Source organism: Micropterus dolomieu, linkage group LG02 (genome assembly GCF_021292245.1).
Source record: "Micropterus dolomieu isolate WLL.071019.BEF.003 ecotype Adirondacks linkage group LG02, ASM2129224v1, whole genome shotgun sequence".
NCBI lineage: Eukaryota > Metazoa > Chordata > Actinopteri > Centrarchiformes > Centrarchidae > Micropterus > Micropterus dolomieu.
In genome coordinates this window covers 25977272-25998974 of record NC_060151.1, presented here as the reverse complement: position 1 = coordinate 25998974, position 21703 = coordinate 25977272, and the positions used below count along the sequence as shown (strand labels likewise).

Sequence of the window (21703 nt, the reverse complement as noted above, 5' to 3'; positions counted from 1 at the left end):
GAAATCGGTTCAGTCGTGGAGATGAGTTAAACATTAGAATATTTTAATAGTTTGTTTGTCAGCCTGGTGAAACGCAGACATGTGGTAGCTAAGTGCCCAGAAAAGAGAGCGCCACACAGATTTACAAGGGAAAGATGGGACAGACAATTGGCACAGGCCGCGTTCACCTCTGTCCAACATCACACACACTTACTGCATTGCACACAATCCATAGTTGTCTTTCTCTTGGCATGGAGGACACACAGACAGTGGCGTATGGGTGTTAAGGGATGTTGTGGAGAGTCAACCCAACTGAGCTCAGTTTACACACCTTTTTTGAACACACTTTACACAAACTTCAGGATGACTTAAATCCCTTTAAGTGATGTCGAATTGATTAAGACTATACAATCAGGAAAAGTCATCTGCAATACTTAAAATATATATATAATTGTGTTTGCTTTCTGATGTAGGAGGATATAGTTTTCCCCTTTTTTTTTTTATTCAGTGTTCGTCTTTGTCTGTCCTGTGCTGTGTTGAGTCTACAGTGTTTCCTCCTGCTGCTGTGCACAACGCCACACCCACTGAATGAAATGCTGTACTGCATCAGGTTTGGATAGAAAACCTGTTGAATTGGTTCTTTCTGAATGAGGCTGTCCATCATACTGGCAAAAAAGGCTGTTGTATTCAGTAATGGAGAGACACTCAGCTCAGGAGGAAGCTATCAGCCCGACTAATGAGTGTTATGAAGAGTGGATGTTGGGAAGGGAAACTGTATGTCGTCACTGTGAATTGTATTGAAAACTATAAGTGAATGCTGAAACAACCATTTCACATCTTTCATAATTAAATAAAGCACTTACAGGCTAGTGCTAGTGGCTCTGTGAGGCATAATGGTGCGCCAACATCAACATGCTAACATGGTAACATTGAAAATGCTTACATGATGATTTTTAGCAGGTGTAACAATCACCATCTTAGTTTACTGTGTTAGCATGCTAACATTTGATAATTAACATTATCAAGTGAAGCTGAGGCTAAAAGAATTGTCATTAATTTTGCAGATATTTTTGTAATTATTAAACAAATAAACATTTTGACCGGATGACGGCACTTAAGGAAAAGTTAAGCGACCACACAAGTCTTTACGGTTTATCATCTGGAGAGCATTAATGTTTGTTTTAAATGTGTCTGCCAAATGAATGTAGTACAATAATTTTATTTAAAAACTAAAATATCTACCTCACAATGGTGCTAGAGAAAAAGTTAGGGGATCACCAAAGTCATTAGGATTCATCCTCTGGGGACCATGACTGTCTGTAGTGTGGACAGACTAACAGACCAACACTGACACCCTTAAAGCCACACCGCTTGCAGGGCTATAAAACAAAAGAGGCGTCACAGACTTAACTGGGTTTGGAAACTTCATTCACATACATCTCATTTGTCATTTTTAACTAAATACTTGCTTACAGATACTTTACACATTTAAGTAAGGTTCTGCATTAAATAGGCTATGCTTGTAAATAGGCAGTGAAGCCTTCTTAATCTTAATCTTTGTAGGTTGGAGGGACTGGATTTTGGCCTCTCCAGCTCCACCAGCCCACCTGCAGGATATGCAAACCTCTATGTGTCTATCTCCCCAGTCTTCAAACTGAGATGGTGTTTAACCTGTGCCCACAATAACACAAGTTCTAGACATTCAGACTGGCTGCTTGCATGACTGGCTGACATCACTGCTGGCTCTGGCTGCTGTTTGCACTGCACCCGCAGCTGCCCAGACAGAGACGACAAAGGCATTACTAAGTGTAAAATTAAAGAATGGGACACTCATTGGAGGGGAGAACAGCACAAATATAAGGAATGCTAAACTGAGACCTTGCTTTTTTCAAAAAGGACCCATTTTGTATCCGATTACATTTTTTGACCTTTAAAAGTTGTGAAATGGACTCTATTAAATGAAAAACATAAATAAAAGAAATCAGCTGTAATACATATGTATGAAACAACTTTTATTCAAATTTAACTTTAATTTAAACATTATACAGAGTCACTGGAGCAGTCCAACTCTAACCAAGAGGAAGGAAACCCTACTGCAGAAGTGAGCCTGTGTAACACAAATGATGAAAGGACACGAGTCTGAAGGAGGAACTCATTGCAACACTGCCCCACCTGGTGGAGAAGCTATCTTAAGAAAAAAATTAAAATAAATGTTTTTAATAGTCTCTTTTACATGTTTTTTTCACAGAAGGTCATAAATCTAAGTTACCAAACAAACCTAGTCAACACTTAAGCACAGGCTGAGTGGGCCAAACTAAATATGAACTTGGACTTGGAATATGGACCAGAATTAGCCATAACTTATCAATCATTATGGGATTCGGTTCCCACTGAGCTGCCAAACACAATCCCGTGCACCTGAAACACTTGGTTTATAAACTGTTTTATTCATAATGTAATTTGTGTTGTTTATTCGCATCTAGGTCCTAAAATGTGCATAGATTTCACAGTCATCGTGGCTCAGAGACAGCAGTGTAATGGCACAGGCTTCTTTAAGAAAAGCACACTTCCGCCCCCACAACCTTCCTCACATATCAGCACGCCTTTCACTTGCCCAAATATGAACTAAGCTTCTTTGCGCAGGGACAGATTGAAATGGGGAGGAGTCTGACAGACTGAGTTCAGATCAGGACAGACTGAAGGACAAACAACCAGAAAGGAGGAGTAAATTAAGTGAGCAACAGGTTCGACAGAACCAGAACCACAAAAATAAGAGGGCAATAAATATTGCCTGCCTGAAGAACAGTAAGTTTTAACCTGTTTTTCTTGTATTTTAATTTCAGTAGGGTTACCACAACTTCTGAAAACACAGAAATACTAGTAGGCCTTGCCCCAACTGCCTGCTGTTGTACAGTTACTGCTTGTTTGTACAGGGCCATATGACATTTATTATGCAAATTATGACAAATATATGATGCTTAAATGGCTGTATAGGTTCTCTTTACTTGATTAGTCATTATTTTAACATTGGTCTGAGTGTTTTGGCTCAAGTTTATGAACCTCCTTTGACATTACAAGAAATTGAAGCATAAACTATCATTTTCATTTCATGCAGAACATAAAATATACTTCAGGTGTTTATCAACGCTTTTCTTTTTTCTCCCTATCCACTTTTACAGATGTCTCTATCTCCCGCCGCCTTTGCAGCTCGTCAGGTGTTTGCTGCTGCGTCACATTCAAGCCATGAGGGTGGAGGTCAGTGTGTCTTTACAGTTGCTCTCAACCAAATACAACAAAAATGCATCAAAGCCTCCAGATTCAGAGCTTCTGCATGCAGCTGCAACTCTGAGTCACGTATAGCTGCAACCTTTTGTTGAACATTAACTTAAAAGTCTGCAGAGCTGGCAGCTGTCCTGCTCTTTGGCAAATGATCAGGAATTATACTGTATTGTTGATATGTAGAGTTGCTATAATTCATTTTGCCCTCTTGAGTGCTGCTGTCATGTACTTTCACTGGCTGTGTTTTCCACAGCGAGGACCTGGAAAATACTGACCATTGTGTTGGCCATTCCTGGTGTTGGCGTCTGCATGGCTAATGCCTACATGAAGATGCAGGCGCACTCGCACTCGCAGCCAGAATTCGTGGCATATCCTCACCTGCGTATCCGCACCAAGGTTTGTCTCAAACTCACACATATGCTCCAACTCTTTCAGCAGGATTTCCAGAACGACACCCTTCCAGTAAAGAAATGGTATAGGATGAATATTAATGGTTTTTCCCTCCATTGTTGACTTTACCTAAGTGTTAATGTCTCCTTCCAGAAATTTCCCTGGGGTGATGGAAATCATTCCCTATTCCACAACACTCACACCAATGCTTTGCCTGATGGCTTCGAGAACTCCCATCACTGAGAAGATCGGCCATATTTCTCAGCTATGTTTCCAGTCAGCAGTGTACTTGGATTAATTATATTGACTGCACTGCCTTCAAGCGTTGCAACCAGAAAGGAATAAAACCACTTTGTGCTGTATTACAATGAGTGCCATTTCTTTTAATCATTTAATTTAATTCAATTTAAATCAACCCTCAAGACTTATATCAGAAATGTCTCCTTACATCTCATTATCTGGACCATGTTCTATTATTTCAAGTGTTACCGCAGCACGCACTGCTATCACATATGGTGTCTTTTTACGTATTATCACTAAGGGTCACCAAAGCCTTGGTGGCATGTTACATAATTTCCGTGAACACACACATCTTATTTTCAATCCCACATACAACGCCCTGCTGCCTCAAATAAAATTCTAATAATTATGTGTATTAATCCACCAATGAACATTGTCAGCAAATACACAATTCACTGCTTTTTGAGTAAATGTTTTTTTAAAAGTAAATGACATATTCTTGACATATTATTAAAGGTTGATGTCTTCAGTATGAACCAATGCATTTGGGACTAAGAGCAACAAACAAGATATTACTAAGATATAGTATTGAGAGACGGACTAACACACTGCTGCTTTTGGTCTTTCATGCAACATATTGATAATAAGAAAAAGATAATACATCACCAGCCCCAGCAATATCCTTTAAAATGCTAAGATTAGTAGCATTTGCATGCCAAGTGTAGGACAAGTGGGAAATTTGACTTGAAAATGAAAAGTCAGGGGATAACCAGTGTAATTATGATTCATCCCCTGGACACCAACGAAGAATGATCTTAATGAATGAATTGATGTTAATCCAACCAATTGCTGTTTCACTGTCTGTTGTAAAATAATATAACCGACGAAACTCCCTAAAGACATGTGATCAGATTACTGTGCCCATTCTGTAACCCCATACTCCAACAACAAGAAACCGAAAACAAAGTGGTGTTCCAACAATATATTCAGTGGTATAAATTAATATGTAATAACAGTTGGAATCTATACACATTATATCTGCTAATTCATAATATCTCTATGTACAAAATAAACAACTGGCTCCTAGACCAACCCTGATAATTCCAGTACATCCAGCTAAATGACACTATCAAATGCATTGTGGACATTTGTCTTGACTTTTTCCTGGGGGAAAAAAAAATCACAATACAAATGTTATAAGAAGTTAATCCAACAACAGTAAATTATAATACAATTATGTCATGCTGGGACAGACTAAAGTTTATATCAGATTACATCAAAACTAAATAGAAATGTATGCTTCCAGTTTATGAAAATAAATCAACAGTCAGTTCTATTAGTGCTGAAGAAATTCAAACACCTGTTTTTGAAAACTGCACTTGCACTTTTATAAATTAATGGCAACTTTTCTAGAAGCTTATAACAAGCCCCGAAGTTGACTCTCCATTTATCTATTCCCTCTGAATTCATCCCACCAATCACTCCACTCAATATTTCCCTCTTTGCTTAAGTCAGGGCTAATGTGGCCAGACTTAGTAGATCCTGTTTCAGAGTCTCAGTACAGTCGGCCTCTCTGGCAAGCGTGCAAAGGCAATCCCCAGCAAGGGAGGTGGACAAGAAGGGCCGAGGACAGTCCTGACAGCCTAGCAGCAAAGACAGGCAGGCCCGACCCAGTGCTGGATAGCTGTACCGCTGGGAAAACCAGTATATGTGGGGGAGGAGAGCGGCCAGGGCCCTACCTTCTGCACTGGCTTCTGAAGAAAAACTGGAGTCTTGAGCTGCTGGTTGCAGAAGCTGTGCTGAACTTTTCATCAAGTTCTTTGGTCTTAACCTGAACTGATCTGGATTAAGTGATTTGTCCACCACTGACACACGGATTGATTTGGAAACAGGTGTGTCGCTTTTGATTGCCTTATGATCCGAAGTTGTATTAAGTCCTCTGCTGGCCTTTTGAACTCTTCCAGTGAAAGAGGTTTCATTACTGTCCGTCTGGTGTAGGGAAATTATTGGGTCCTTCGTCTGTCCTGGTAAATTTTCAGTTTGGACTTCAAAACCGGTCAACTCTAACTCAGATGTTCGATTAGCCAGGCTCTCTTCTGCAGACTCAAGTCCCTCTTTGTCGGTTATAGATTCAGCCTTTTCAGCGTTGTCCTCTTTGGGAGCTGATGCAGCACGACTTGCAGCCTTGGGGAAGGATGGCAGGAGAAGAGACACACAGAGGTCCTCCAACTCTCTCTGCAGCGCTGTCACCAAAAATCTGCGCGCTCCAATCATCATCTCGCCTAAAGCGGTTTTCTGGAAAGCCAAGTCTTTTTGGTGGATCCCCAGTCCTTCACGGACCAATGTGTCCAGGATCTGACACTTTCCTCTCCTCTCTCTTTCATCATTTTCCCTTGTTGTTTCTGGGTCCTTGGTGAAGCGACATCCATGCAGGTAATGCAGCACTGGAAGCAGCATACCTGTGCTGACATCTTCAATGCGGATGGCTTCTCCCGCATTACCCCGAGCTTCTTCAAATCCACCTCTCAACAGACCCCAAAAGTATTCAGAGCCGACTCCGTCTGTCCCCTCCACCCCGGCCACAGCCTCCCTATTGGCTGAGACCCGAGTCCCGTCGTCCAGCAGCAAGAGGAGGTCAAAGTTCGAGTCTCCATAAGGACAGATGTCAGCCAGGCGAGGCTTTTTCGAGGGAGGGGGTGAAACTCCGTCAATTTTACCGACTGATTTTGTTGTAACTGGATTTAAGTGGTTTTTTTCAAGCTCCATTTTGATGCCACCCATCAGGGTAGACAGGCATCCCATAAGAAGGGAGAAGTACAGGGAGTGGAGCTGAGCTGTCCGGCCTGAATGTGGTGAATTTAACCAATCAGAAAGCAATCTTACACATTCAGCGGGGTGGTCTTCATCCGCTTCTTCGTAACTGCAACCAAGGGGCTGCAGAGCCAAGAGCAGCCCCCCGCTGTCCAGAAGTAGCTTCTTCAACAGGGACTTGTTGCTGTTAGAGAAAATGAGGGTTTGTAAAGCTCATATATGATATATAAATATAAAACCATTGAATGAGTATATGGTTGATACAAATCAATTCACTAAACTGCATGTAAGGATTACTGGAAATAATGTTTTTAATCAGGACGTAAATCAGAATTTCTAAAATAAAATACTATTTTTAAGATCACAAACACAAAAAGGAAGCCAGAAGAGCATCTTCTATGGCATTAGAGCTATGACATGTACAGATTCTCCTGATTACTGAGCTCATATTCATATGGATCTACTACTCACCTGCTGATTAATGGCAGAGATAGCGCACAGTTCATCTTGTCAGACTCAGAGCCCGACAGCATCACATGCGCAAGAACCCCAGAGCCAAATCCAGACTCACACTGGACACGCAGGTTGTTAAGAAGAGCAAGACCTACAGAGACAGTGCACAATTAATGACAACCTAAGTCTGATTACATAAAAGCTAATTGTTGAGAATTACTCATGTCAAAAAGTAAGCATGAATCTGATATGCTGACCTTATTAAGAGTAAAAAACATTGGCCAGATGTGACTGACGCACATTAAATATTTAAGATTTATTTGTCTATGAAATTCAGTGTTTTCACTGTCCGTTACATTAATTCAGTCACGGCGGGCCGCTGACTCTCCATTATCCCTGTTCTCATGTTGCCATTACATAAAAGTTATTCCAATTCCAGGTACACAAATTTTAAATTTGGTAAACAAGGGAGCACCAGTATCAGGTCAGTAGTTTATTGCAGGCTTCATACCCTGAGTTGAGGTATCAAGACCTGGAAAGTTGGATAGGTGCATGCGTTGGTCAGAGGAATAAAATTTAAAGATTTAACCAATAAGATACATAATACTACTAATAATAACACAAGATTAATAAAATGTGAGTTGTCTATAGCTTATATAAGGCACTAAGCAAATGTAGGTTTTGTTATCACAGCAATTATAAACAGCAACATGGTTTATGGGTCATATAAAGCCTCTTAGTCGCTCTAATGTTACGGAGTTGCAGATTACTGATCTCGCTCTTTATCTTACCAAGTTGTTTAACTTTGGCTTTCACTCGGTCCGTCTGCTTCTCTTCTCCCTCAAATCCTCCCCCTCTCTGGCAGAGATGGTGACGAATCAGCGCTACCGAGCCGGTTCGGACCAGCGCCTGCAAACAGTTTGGGTTGCAGCTCAGCCGGCAAAGCATACGGAGGCACCTGCTGCTGGGGTCCTGGTGCTTTGTGAGGTAGTAGAGCAAGCCGGACATGACACCTGAGCTGACCAGAGCTGCACTTGGGTCGGTGGCGTGGGAGAAGCGCGACAGCAGCAGCAGGATCGGCGACTCGGGCGTCCAGGGTTCAGGGTGGTAGGGGTGTTGGTAAGCCATTGGTCGAGGCACAGAGGGTGGGGTATCAAGAGTGACTTTAGTCAAACAAGCTGCTGAATGAGCACGCTGCCTCCTTCTGTGAGGGGATGAGAACTTTGACGGAGAGACTGGTGTTTGGGTTGTTTTAGAGGTTGAGGAGATGGTGGAGGAACTGGTATCGGTTTGGGGTGTGAGTGCAGAGGAAAGTTGAGGACTAGAAGGAGGCGGATCAGTGTTTTTCAGTGAGGATGACATTTGGGGCTGGGCCGAAGAGGACACAGAGGAAGGCTGAGCTGCTTTTTTACAAGAGGCAATAGGATTGGATGGAGAAGAGTTTTTAAGAGAGAAAAGGGAATTGGAGTTTGGGGAAGAAGTTTGAGGGGATGAAGACAGAGGGATCTGAAGACCCCCCCATTCCCCTTCAACACCAGAGGAAGCCAGCAGTTCCCCCTCCGAAGAGATCAATCCCTCAGACACCAACCAGGACCTAAAGACAGAGCAACAAGCATGTAGATCAACAACAGAATATAGTAGAATAAAACAACTGACAGGAAAAATAGGTAAACTTGAGCATCATTTTCCATACCTGAGACTTAAAAAGCTTGATGAACCTTGCTCCCTACCAGCCTCCTCCTTTTTGCATCCCTCAGGAGGAGGAAAGTCAAAGGAGTCAAAACATGAAGAAGGCATGAGCTCAGTGGGAGACATGGTGGAGGAGAGGCTTAAATCTATCTTCTCAGCGGGTTGTTCCTCACCTCTGGTGAGCTCGACTAGTCGTGAAATAAGCAGAGGGACCAGCCCTAACTCTTGCAACTGGTCCATAGCGGATTCATCAAAAACAAAGTCTACACACGCCAGGATAGCTAGTCGGGAAAGAGGGGGACTCTGATGGGCAGCCAAAAAGCTAATGAGCACCTCCAGTCCACCACTCTCCTTCACCTTAGCACGGTTAACCGCCTCCTTGCAGCACAAGCACAGCGCCTTGAGGAAGACTCCAGACCTCAGTGGGTCCTTCTTGACCTCCTCAGTGAACTTCCGAATGATCCCCAGTGACCCCACAAAAGGGCGCAGGCAGCCTTGGGAGCACATGTTGGCCAGGGTTTTCAGTGCCAGCTCCTCAAAAGGTTTACCCGCCTCCCCTGACGCCATGACACCGAGCTGATTGAGGACTCCAGAACGGGACACCTCCCTGGCGCATTCAACACCACAGCCCCGGGTCAGCTCGTGGAGGGTCCTGAGCGCCACACGTCTCAGCGCCTGGGGATATTCTGGAGCGATGAGAGGGGCGAGAGCAGATAAGGTCCCTTGGGTGAGTAGTGAGAGGCGGTTGGAGGGCGTATCTGAGAGGTAGAGGAGAGCCCGAGCAGCCGACTGAGCACACTCCAGTTTAGGACACTGGTCTTTGGGGGTAGCGGCAGTGGGGGACGACGGGCCAGAAGAAATAGACACACAAAGGAGGAGAAGAGGAACACCACCTGTAAAAAACAGAAGAAAATAAATTATGGGTTTTAATCTGAGAACAAATAATATATCTCCACAAAAAACATTTCACAGATCCTTTTTTGCTCGCATTTCTTAAACATGTTTCTCTGGCTGTGGTCAAGTTAATAGTGGATGTGATGTCTGGCTCTTATGAAGAAATAACAACAGCTGGATGTCTTGACCTGTTGTCCTTCGATCCCACTGATGATGTATGGTAATAATAAATAGTATTAAAATTATTTTCAACTAACGTTTAATCTGTCAATTCTTTTCTTGACTAATAATCTGGTCTATAAAACATCAGAAAAACAGTGAGAATTTGTCCGTACGTGATCATTCTTTCAAACCAATGGTAATCATTATTATAATAATTACTGCACTATACAATACTCTACTGCCACTGCAAATGTATCATTTCCCCTCAAGTAGCATTGAAGGTGCATCTGATTTTGAATGCTGTCAGCTAAAAAATTATGCAGTGAGACACAGTGACATTTCAGACTTACCGGAAGAGTGGATAAGTGCAGAGCTCTCTGGATCCATGGCCAAATTTCCCAAAGCCCGGGCTGCTCTGTTCTGGACCGTCTCCAGGGCTACATTTCTCTTCAGGATCTCCACTGAGACAGTTAAGAATGTTTTTCCAGATTATATGTCATTAATTGTGAAAACATCACAGACCTAAATTTAAAATATCCTTAGATCAAATTCCTCATAAGATTGTAAAATACCACTTACCTACTATATTTATTCCATCAAGCTTGCGAACCTATAGTGGAAGACATTTTAAATGTGAGCAATGATTAAATAAATACAGCGTTTAATACCTTCACTATTATTCCTTTTGTCTCACCTCTACACGTGTCTCCAGCTCAGTGCAGCAGTTTGCCAGGATGCTCAGAGCCAGGTCAAGGGTTTTCCTGGAGCACTCTGGGTGTTTGAGCAGGTCCAGCAGGGGTTTGAGACCACCTTGAGTTCTGAATCTGGCAATGCCAGCCTTGTCACCCTTGATGTGCTGCGTCCGGATAGCAACCAGGGCTCGCCACTGAAAGACTCTGGACTTCTTATCCATTTCTCTACCACCGCCTGTGTCTGCCTTGCCATGGCAGTGATGTTCAGCCTTTGATCCAGGTTTGCAGAGGTGTGCCAGGCACCACGTCAAAGAAGACTCTGGTGATGATTGGTGCCCTTCTCTGGAGGTTCGAGGTGGTTTCCAGTCACCCTGAACAGGTGATGCAGCCATGGTACTGCTGCAGGTTCAATTATCTTAATGTTCCTCCTCACAGTTTATACTGATATTCAACACACTGTGGAGCATTACCGGATGCTTCAAACGAAACACTGAGAAATTAAATAGCATAGTCCTTACGCTTTAAATTGTTAGCTAGTATGTGCTCTTAATGAGTCACTTCATATCTTTTCAAAGTTTCCGCAAAATTAACATTCTGGTGCGGTCAGAAAACTACAGATACCGTGAAAAAGGAAAGTTGTACCACCTGACGCCGCACTCCCTGACGGGAGATGGAGTTCCAATCGCTTCGGTCCACTCCCTAAAAAACGGGCCTACATCGTAAGAAGGCCGCACAAACGTTATTCTACGTAATGGACGTGTATTTGCTCAGTGTAACATATTTTGGCACATCAAATGACGAATTAAAGCTCTATTTGATCAATGTTTTGTTACCACTGGCCGAATAATTTTTGTGAAACAAAATCCAGTCGTCTGTGTTAGCCGCTAACGCCATCTTTAGCCAAACAACAAAACAGGGGCGGTTGAGGGAGGGAGCAGGGACTGAGGAGGTGGGTCGGTAAGATGTATGCTGGGACTTGTAGTTCAAATTCCCTGGCCTTCCCCTTCCTCTAGCGCATTTAATCCCTTAAAAAAACCACATTCCCCGTGACAGTAAAAAAGCCAGTTTACGTTGACATTTTCTCAGCGTTTAGGGATTGTAGTTCCATTGGTACGTCAGATAACTCAAAAGCTCTTTCGTATCTACCGAAACGAACTACACTTCCCGAGTTCTCAAGTGACGTTGTTATAGTCATCGTTTTACTCGATGCGACAAAATGCATCGGTGTCTCTGGGAGGTTGTTAAAGTCCACGATAGATACACCGCTAATTAAAAAACAACAACTTTGACTGTAATTGTAACGATTTAATAGCATGGACGTTATCGAGACCATTGTGATACAAAGCAGTGAAGTGGAAGGAAAGGAAACGGTCGTGTCCAGTGTGGACACCGATAAAGCCAAAGCAGGTTAGTAACTGTACACGCAGCCTGAAGTTAAACATGTTTCATCCTGTCATCGCAAGAAGCGAGGAGGGTTTGATGAGTGCGCAGTCTCTGCCTATCGCAGTGATTGTAGTCATAAACCGTAATCTGCACTAATGAGATGAGAATAATATGTAGTCTGGTAAGTTATTACCTCAAATAGGTATTTCAATCAGACAAGTTGTGTCACATAAAAATATTACACTTTAAACACAGGTAAGAGGTTCAGTGCAAGAGGTTCATAATATCAACCGATGACATGATACACCTTTTGTTCTTGCAGAATTCATATGGACACTGCAGGCTACATGGCACCTTGTCAACACCCGGCTTGAAATGGACCAGGCTTTTGACCAGCCAGTGTGCAAGAAAAAGAAACTTTGGGAGATGGTAGCAGAGAGAGTGAATGCCAAACTGAGGGAGTCAGAGGTCACCGATGTCACTGTGAAGGCGTACGAATGTGACCTTAAGTGGAGAAACATGCTGGCCACGTACAGGAAGAATGCAGAGAGAGCCAAGAGGCTCGGGGCGACCAGCGTCCACTGGGAGTTCTTCAAGGCCATGCACGAGGTCCTGGGTAAGAGCAGGGAGGAGATCGAAGACCAGCGAAGGGCCAAGCTCAGTGGGACGAGAGTGGGTAAGGCCATAGCCAACAAGAGGTTTACCCCCATCCTCCCTACACCTCCTGCAACAGCTGCTCCCTGCTCTGCGTCCCGGCCTCCACAGGACGTCCTACAACTTTACATGGAGCTGCAAGAGAGAAAGATGAACATGTGGGCACAGCAGAAAGCCCTGGAGGAGAGGAAGATAGAGGCCATTAACAACCTGGCGCAGGCCATCTCCAGCCTGGCTCAGAAGAACAGCACAGAATTATCAAAGGATGGACATTAGAGGCGTGAATCTGAACTCCCATGTGTGTCGTTTGCTCTTACCAAAAACCTTTATGATACTGCATGAGGAAAGCTGTTTGAGTGTGTTTGGTAAATATGCTTGCAGATTGCACATTTGCACTGTTACAGTTTTTATAATAGTTTGGCCTGACACAGCAGAGAGAGAGACAGAATTCATAATTCAGAATAAATGAAAATACAACAGTTCGGGAAAAGGGACAAGTGGATTGCATGTCCTTTTCTGTTGATGTCATGGCATGTAATCATCACTCATTTTTATACGATACGAGAAGAGTGAATTGTGGTCGGTTGATGTTTCAGAGTAAGAAAAACTTAAATATTTCATGCAAATAAGACTAATACATGCTTTCCTACACTGGACCAGTTCATCAAATATCAACAACCTATGCAAGAGTACATGTTCTGTTTGATGCAGGTGCACATAAACAAGCTAACAGAAATGATCAGTGATTACGGTCATTGCTCAAGAGAAGTCACAGAAGTTTTTCAGTGAAAACAATATGCATATTTAAACTGATATTTAATATTCCTAAGACGTATTTATAGAAATAATACACTTTATTATCATACAGTATAAACGACTTCACTGTTTAATGCGGTCCAATAAACAGTCCTGCAATAAATGCTACCTTCATGAAGGTTTTGTTTGGCGGTGAACAGAGTATTAGAAACACTGCCGACTGTTTTATAGTAAAAGTTTTACCGATTATGTTATGATATTGTGTTTACCTTGATGCTGGAAACTGGCGCAGCGGCAGATTGACGTTCACTACCGTCCAGTGATCACGAAGAAGAACTGCAACAATGCATTTTTTTATGTGGTTCATGGTTTTAATATCAGTGTAATCACTATTAATTATATCTATGTACATATCAGTGTTAACAAGATTATTACAGATATTGACATAAGTATTGTCGATAAATTATTAAAAGACAGTTGTTTTAAATAGTTTTTCTTTGGTCTGGAGATCAGTTTCCGGTTATCACTTTCAAAATAAATGTGAGTGCTCTAACTGAATACAGAAAATTGTTTATTCTTTGCCTATTCATTTACCTATTTGTACTTTTATGTCAAATTGTTGCATGTTAGTGAGTTTTTAAGAGCCTTGAAATTCCATTTGTCATCAATCATTACTCCACACTTTTCAGTGGATCTATTCTGATGGAGATGAACACTTGAAAAACGCAGGCATCTACATTTCTGATTAACGATCATGTAAGTCTAATATTAGAATAAGGCCTATGTTCATGTCAGGGGGAAAAAATTTTAATTAAATCAGACAGTTGAGATTCTGTTAAAATAGCCCTTTATATTACAGAAGTGTTCATTTACATCTGTAAACACAGGTTTCATCATGTGCTTCCAGAATCAACTCTTTTAAACAACAAATCTGAGATGCTGTCACGTCTGTGTACACCCTCTTCCTCTACCTCCCCCTCTCGAGTTATGGTTTCCTCTTTCTCAACTTTTCCTTGAACCACTTGTCCCATGTCCAGAAACACATTGTGCAACACACAGGCAGTCAGCACCACAGCTCTGGCTCGATCATAGTTTCCAATATCCAAATACCCGAGCCTCTGAAATCTGGCTCTCAGGTTGGCGACAGCCTGATCCAGGATGTGAAAATGCTCCTCCAGCGTCTTGTTGAAGAGCTCCTCTTTTGGTCCGTGACTTCCTGAGTATGGAGTTAAAATCTGAGCCGTGAGCGGGTAGCCGGCTCTGGCCACGAGGCAGGAACCAGAGGGCATCAGTTCAGGATGCTGTTTGAGTTTTTCTCTCAGAGCGCTTCCTCTGTCCAAGACTGATCCTTTACTGATTCTGCAGTGTAGGAACCGGCCCTTATAGTCACATACTAGCTGAAGGTTTAGCCAGGAGTCAGGATGGACCTCCTTTTTCATCCTCTTCACTTCAGACACTGCGCTCTCCACGTCATGTTTCCCTATTGGCAGGCGGATAGGGATGCGGGTGTGTCCCAACACTCCCAGGACCCGAGGGACACCTTGCTGCTCCACCTCCTGCTCCTTCTCCAGACTGAAAAGTGGGAAAAGGGTCTCTACAGCCTCTCTGCCTGGAGAATAAAGAGGAAATACATTAGGAAATAAAACATTGCACTGGTCATCTAACAAATCTCCCACAAACAACACAGATATCAACCCACCAAGTGGCCATCTGATGAGCGTCTCCTCCAGCAAGTTGATACGTTCACAGAAAGAAAAGAAGATCCTGTGGATGTTTCCTTTCTCCAGGTGGAAGCGGCGGGACACGGAGCGGTAGCTGACGCGCTCAGAGAGCAGAGTGAGGGACAGCAGGACAGTGTGTGACAGGGATAAGCGAGCCCGTCCGGCCATCCGAGCCCTGGATTTGGAGTTTTGAAGCAGGTCTGCGATGTGCTGATGAGAGAAAAAAAGAAGAAAATTATGTTACAGTAGTCAACATAAGTCAGTCAGGAGATTCAACAGGTAGTTTGGGTGAAATTCATCGTAATTCTATCACAGTGTGATCATAACCAGTCCTCGTGTTTATCTCAGACACTTTCAGGGTTGGATTATTTGTTCAGAAGAAGGGTCAGCTAGTAAACATTGAGCAAAGGTAGAAAATGTGAACATTTGGCCTGAAGATGCGTGGATATGTGTGAATGTACATGGTTATGACCGGCTGAGTCAGTGAACTCTTTAATGTCCACTCTTAAAACATACTTTTATAGGAAAGCCTTTTCTGATTTTAGATGATTTATTTATCTATTTTCCTTTAACGGTATTTTATTTCTGATTGTTCCTGCTTTTACACCTGTGCCTTGTTATTTGTTTATTTTATTGTCTTTATGAAAGCACTTAGTAACTTGGTTTTGAAAAGTGCTCTATCAATAAAGATTATTATTAGTAGTAGTAGTAGTACTAGTACAGTGCTGGTGTATGTATTTCTGTATCCATGAAATGCTGTTGGTACCTTAGGACGGTTCTAACTTTGCCTGTATGTTCACTGTATTTAAACTTATTCTTAAATTTAGATAATTTCACTCATTTCTAGCGCAGTTTCACTCAGTCTGTAATAAAAACACTTGATAATATACGTGCGATTAAGTAAAATTATCTTTCCCCCTTTGACAGATTTGTAAACTGATTAGAGTATCAGGTGTGTTCGTGGCCCACAGCACTACACTGCAGACAGTACCTGGACTGCAGCACTGTCCACGGGCCCCTGTGGTTCTCGGGGACCTGGTGTCTCCTCCTCGGGGGGGCTGGATGTGGTGGTCTGTAACATGCGGGGCAGCACATTAGCTTGACTCTGCGGTATCTGTACGTATATGGCAGGAGGAGACTGGGTTTTGAGTTTTGCTATCAGGTCAGCCTCCAGGATCTCTTCCACCGACTGGTCCAGCCGCTGCTCCAGCTCAAGGGGGGACAGCGGCTGCCACTCCCGCTCCACCAGGTCCAGCACGGCTCTGGCCGCCGATAAAACACTCTCACTGACGTCCATTAGTCTCAGTGATGGCTAGACTATGTTCGCGTGGTCAGTGTTAAACCATATGTGTTAATTTCTTTATACAGGGGGAAGTGAATTAAGTTACTTGCGTGGACAGGAACGTTGCTGGCAAAATGCTAGCTTAGCCTGCTGCTGGCTAACGTGCGCTGCCTTCAAGTGCTGTCGGAAAGTTCGTATTAGCAACGAGCTCAACTTGTGTCAACGTTTGCAAAGTGTTGTTCACTAAATATTGAGGTTAGAGCTGAACATTTTCGTCGATAAGTACATTGTTCGACTGTCAGAAATGTAATAATTTATCAAGTAAACATCCTCTGGTTTCAGCTTCTCAAATCCCAAAATCTGTTGCTCATCTCTGTCGTCTATGATTGTAAATTAAATACAGCCTAGTTTAGTTATGATTTAGCGATTTGAAAACGTTAGCTTGGGTTTTATTGCTGAAACTCTTAACTGATTAGTTAAATATTTTGATTATTTTCTCAATCTTAAAAGTTACACATCTTCGCACAAGTTGCTGACTATTTTACTAGTTCAGTATAAGTTGATAAACACTAACAACCACAAACTTTAAGTTAATCCTAGAGATAGTGCAAACAATCACAAGGGATTGTTTGCATGTATATATTTTTTTTAAAGATCTTACTCACCTGGCAGTCATTGCTTAGTTACTGTATGTGGCAATTACTCTATTTGTGCTTTAAGAAAACACAACACACTGAGATATCAGCTGCTGTTTAAAAAAAACAAAACAGTAATTGATTGGCTTCCTCCAACTGTGTATAAAATACCCTATTGTGTTCATGTTTACACAGCGATAGACTACAAAAGCGTTCAAAACACCACAGTGCACAAGGGTGAAAAACAATTGTTTTAATGTTAAGTCAGTTACAAGTGCAACTTTGATCATGTCCCACTGTTTAACAGCCTCAAATTGCAAATGTGGTAATGTCAACAATTTCATTCAGCACCCCAAGGTCGGAGTATACTTTCCTGTTGTAACAAATGTTGGATATTTGTTTTAAAAATTGTAGTTTTCTAGATCATGAGACCCAGTGTTAAACTTTAATTTGACGTTTTGATGTGGAGAGGAGTTCCATTTCTAATTCACCTTTAATTTTAGGATAATACTGTGTCTTACGGTATTAATGGTGTATAACAACACAAGTTGCAGCATGAACTAATCCTAAATGGACAGTGATTCTGGGATGATGGGGAGTCAAATGTGCAGCCCACACAAGTACGGCTCAAAAGTACCTGTTGAACTTTAAACTGTTTAGGTTTACAACTCATCAGCATATCCAAGATGTCATGAGCTACAATCAAACATTGGAGAGGAAAGGTAGTTAGTCCCCACCTTTGTTAGTAATGTAAAAAACAAAAAAAAACAAAATTCTCTCTACTAATCAATTTTTGAATGCTGCTATGGCTGTCAGTCATTTTATTTTCAAACACCAGGTCCACGCCAGCGATACATGTGTTGTAGATACCCACGACTGAGTGCATTCAGTCATTCTGTGAGCAGCTACAATATGAAAACTACAGCCAAGTACCAAGAAATGTTCATCTTAATGCCTGATCGTCTGCCAACATGTGAATCTATTTTTTTTCCCCCCCAGATTCTTATTGTTCAAAAGTTTTTGAAATACAGATATTAACTTAGAAATTCACAAACTTCTAGCTACTTTCGTAACACACATCCAGGCCAAAGACATGTTAAATCCTAGTAATAGTTTAATAAAGAAACACACAAACATAAAAGCCTAAAAATGTCACACCTTATCAACTCCCACCTTTAAGCCAGCAAAATAAAAAAATACAAGCAAGGCAGCAATTACCTTACTCCAAATAAACACTAGAATTAATTAAATACGAGGTACAATTCTTTATGTTCAGCCTTTACCAATCCCATGGATGACTGACAGTGTTGTGACAAGTCCATCAGGTATCTCTGAAGGCTCTTGTGTGAAATTATCAATTTATCTAGCATGCGTTCACCAATTTCAGGACAAATGAACCACTTTGAAGCACCTGCCCTAAAATTTACAACAAGGGGAATCTGTGTTTGTAATTGTTTTTGCCCAGCTGAAGATCTGTCATCGGGAAGTAAGACTCACCCGCTGAGACGTCGCTTCCCAAAATTCAAACCCCTGCCCTCCACCCACCCCACCCCCGTGCATCCTCCCTCTGACCCCCTGTGCGTCCCTCTCGTTTCCCCGCCCCCTCCCTCACTGTACAGCCTGCTCATTGGCTGTGCTGCCCGAGTCCTGGGGCTTCATGACGTCAGGGAGCTCTGGGGGAGTGGAGAAAGACTCGATCCTCAGCTGCTCAAATGAATCATCTGACAGAGAGAGAGAGAGAACAGTGAAAAGCCAGAGAGAAGATACCTAATGCAAAGTAAATCAGAGCAGAAACTCAGAGCTAGCTGAGTTCAAAACAACCTACTGAGCGAAGCGAATGAATCTAGTCACGACTAGCCACGCCATCTTTAAAAAAAAAATAATATAGTCTAAAATGGGGTTGCATAAAGGTTACGAACTACTTACCACTCAGACGGAAAGCTAATCCCACCGTGGCTGGGGCCTGAGGTCGGGCTGTTTGATTTGTGAAGCCACAATTTCCAAGAGTTTGACCGTCATTAAGCATTACATCATCCTGGGGGGAGTTTTAAAAAGATAAAAAGTAGTGTAGAGGCAGCTGTTGAGTCACTACATTTTTATTTTTCATGTTACACAGTGTGCATTATTAGCCTTTTTATTCAGCTGGGGAACCTAACAAATTAATGTACTTCATTGTAACGGGGAAAATAGGGGTTACCTATAAGTCCTTTATTAATCCTGTATGTCATTACCTTATGTACTTTGCTCCTAATTATGAGCAAATTCATGAAAATTATATTAGAATCCAATATTACCATACAGCAGTTCTGCTCAATGACTTGTAATATTCCACACATCTAATTCAACCAGACATATTAAAGAGATACTAACTCAAACGGTATTAGAAATATCACTGCAGCTGCACACAGTATAATTGCCCACCCCTACACTCTCCTCAATCAGGTAGAGCTACAGCATGAATGAATTGTAATATTGCTCAGGTGGGTTTGAGGCGAGTAAGAACAACAACAAACCAAGAAGATGTTAGCTATATGTACATAGTCCACTAACTGGTTATTATAACAAAAACACATTTTATAGACAGCTCACAAAAGGAATAGTGCAAAGTTTTGAGTAACACAGAATTTTATTACTTATACAGACGTATTTGTCATTGCAATATATTCCAAACAACTCTCCCAACGGAGAAGATACTGACATGGAAGATGGTAATTTACCTTATAAAGCCTCTGATCTTCAGGTGGCCTCTTTAAAATACCTTCCACAATGCGCTTCAGTTCATAGACTGTGGTGGACTCTTTGGCATCTGTGAAGATGGTAGTCTTGTGACGTCTGATCATTAGAAACACATCCTGAAATGAGATCATGTGACAGAGGAAAGAATGGAAATGAGATACTGATGACTTCCAAGAATATCCACATCAGTAAAACATCATTGATGTTCTTTCCTCAAGCATGATGCTGTAAAGCCCAAATCCATAGAGGCACATATCAGCCTGAAACAACTCATTCATGTTGCAGTGTTTTAAAAATCAGGCTATTTCAAAGCTAGAACAACAACAAAGACTTTCATAAGATATGCTGCATCTATAATAAACACCCTGTTGTCTATTTTCCAAACCCATAAGCTACATGAAGGAATAAGGCTCCTTTTGGTGTAAAGACAAATAATTTAAAATCTACCTAGTTCTGGTCGTCTGTATGGTGAAACCTGCCTTCAGCAGACAGAAGCAGTTTCATTTGCAAATATTGATTGATTACAGCAACTTCAGTATACTTACCACACAACGATTCCCGGGACGAGGCCTGACACTAAGTTAATGACGAATTTGTTTTATTCTGTCCAACTATCTCATGTTAACGCAGATAAGCAATATAACCAATGTAAAAGGTATTAGGTCCCGTTGTACATGGATCCATTTTGGATGGAGATAAAGTTTCAAATTAAACTTGCAGCGATAAGCACTGCTGGCAAAAGATAAAGGAAACCAGTAACGTTAGTTTGCTTGTTGTTATGTACTCAAACTAACTACAGGGTTGAGCTGTGTGGCAGCGGTACTGGAGAAGCTGACAATAGTTAGTTTGGTGAGTTCAACTAGTTGATAAATCGGGTTAGGTTTATAATAGAAGACCCAGCTCTACACCAATCTCTACACCAAGGCGTTTAATGATCCACGGTGCGGCAGCTGCTAGCTAGCGTCAGGACCACCTAGCTTAGCTGTGGCTACTGAGGTTCAACCAACAGGCCTCCAAGCTTCCACTCACTAAAGTCACTTTGTGGTAGAACCTGCCAAATGTTAAAAATAGTTAAATTACTATATTATTGACACCATTCCAGTATATTTTTAATCCAAGTTGTTTAATAGGTAATAACGTTAGTCGAGCTAATAAGTTACAGCAGCAACTGACTTAGCTTTTTCACGGCCAGCTAGCCATTTGATCAAAAGCAAAGTTTGTTGGTTGAGCTGTCACTCATCCAATATTCATTTATATGCCATTTTGTCTGTACCCTTCTCCGCTAACCTTGCTATCGACATGGGCATTATAATGCAATGTTCAGCTAGCGTGAGCTACTGTGTTGTCGTTAACGCAGGGAAGCTAAACCACGATAGCAAGGGTTAGCTAAACAAAGACATCAGCTTTTGGATGGTCGCTTTTTAGTGACAAGCTTGGCTCAGATAGTGACAACAGACATTTTAACCATTAGAGAAAGACTTAATTACTGAAGTAAGGTCTGGCTGGACAACAGATGATTACATTTTAAGCTGTTATCTGTTTTCCTCACTCACCATTTCTTGCGGTTGGTTGCACACAGAAAAAAAAAACCCACCTCCACTGCACAGCGGCAACTGTGAGATCACAGCAGCACCAAGAGCTGCGACTCCGAAGTCAGCCAGCAGATGGTGGCACCTTCTTCTTCACCGTCTTCTTCTATTAGTTCAATGGCGGATTGCAACCATGACTTATAAAGGTGCAAACCGCCACCTACTGTACCGGAGTATCAGTAGTGTTTTACACGTACGAGATTTTGCAGAAACAGATGCAAGTTATAATTACAATACAATAATTATAGAACTACGTGTAAGAGAAAAACACAATGTGGCAGTTGTTTGCATGTGCATTTATATACATATAAAAAAAAGATTACAAGTTTTCTAAATATATATGTCAGTATGCGCAATA

At 41.9% G+C, this 21703-nt stretch overlaps 5 protein-coding genes across 9 annotated transcripts in view; 2 read left to right on the top strand and 3 right to left on the bottom strand.

Moving 5' to 3' along the window:
• Positions 1-1989: 1989 nt before the first annotated feature.
• Positions 1990-11652, bottom strand: armc5 (armadillo repeat containing 5). The gene is made up of 8 exons (XM_046035965.1): positions 11235-11652; positions 10592-10988; positions 10477-10507; positions 10248-10358; positions 8846-9734; positions 7944-8746; positions 7171-7303; positions 1990-6883 (listed from the first exon to the last, which is right to left on the bottom strand). Exons 2-8 carry the CDS (start codon positions 10979-10981, stop codon positions 5395-5397), a joined length of 3846 nt encoding a protein of 1281 aa, XP_045891921.1. The 5' UTR covers positions 10982-10988; positions 11235-11652; the 3' UTR covers positions 1990-5394.
• LOC123960975 (cytochrome c oxidase subunit 6A, mitochondrial) lies at positions 2629-4010 on the top strand. Its single transcript, XM_046036046.1, has 4 exons — positions 2629-2784; positions 3159-3234; positions 3512-3654; positions 3802-4010. The coding sequence occupies exons 2-4, from the start codon at positions 3159-3161 to the stop codon at positions 3889-3891; spliced, it is 309 nt and encodes a 102-aa protein (XP_045892002.1). The 5' UTR covers positions 2629-2784; the 3' UTR covers positions 3892-4010.
• Positions 11653-11677: 25 nt separating the features above from the next.
• On the top strand, positions 11678-13940 carry si:dkey-66i24.7. Its single transcript, XM_046035991.1, has 2 exons — positions 11678-11996; positions 12295-13940. Exons 1-2 carry the CDS (start codon positions 11903-11905, stop codon positions 12900-12902), a joined length of 702 nt encoding a protein of 233 aa, XP_045891947.1. The 5' UTR covers positions 11678-11902; the 3' UTR covers positions 12903-13940.
• Positions 13941-14215: 275 nt separating this feature from the next.
• Positions 14216-16846, bottom strand: LOC123960931. Its single transcript, XM_046035977.1, has 3 exons — positions 16095-16846; positions 15082-15313; positions 14216-14991 (listed from the first exon to the last, which is right to left on the bottom strand). The coding sequence occupies exons 1-3, from the start codon at positions 16398-16400 to the stop codon at positions 14276-14278; spliced, it is 1254 nt and encodes a 417-aa protein (XP_045891933.1). The 5' UTR covers positions 16401-16846; the 3' UTR covers positions 14216-14275.
• Positions 16847-17258: 412 nt separating this feature from the next.
• elob (elongin B) overlaps positions 17259-21703 on the bottom strand; it is a 5265-nt gene continuing 820 nt past the window's right edge. For 2 of the 5 annotated variants that reach the window (XM_046036026.1, XM_046036010.1), the window contains exons 2-4: positions 19738-19872; positions 18947-19055; positions 17259-18741 (exon numbers count right to left, since the gene is read on the bottom strand). In XM_046036026.1, the coding sequence (XP_045891982.1) occupies positions 18629-18741; positions 18947-19055; positions 19738-19860 (345 nt within the window). In that variant the 5' untranslated portion in view covers positions 19861-19872 and the 3' untranslated portion in view covers positions 17259-18628. Of the gene's footprint in view, positions 18742-18946; positions 19056-19737; positions 19873-20301; positions 20443-21309; positions 21499-21703 lie in introns of those variants that run through there. The other 3 variants (XM_046036018.1, XM_046036003.1, XM_046036035.1) reach the window with 3 other exon arrangements.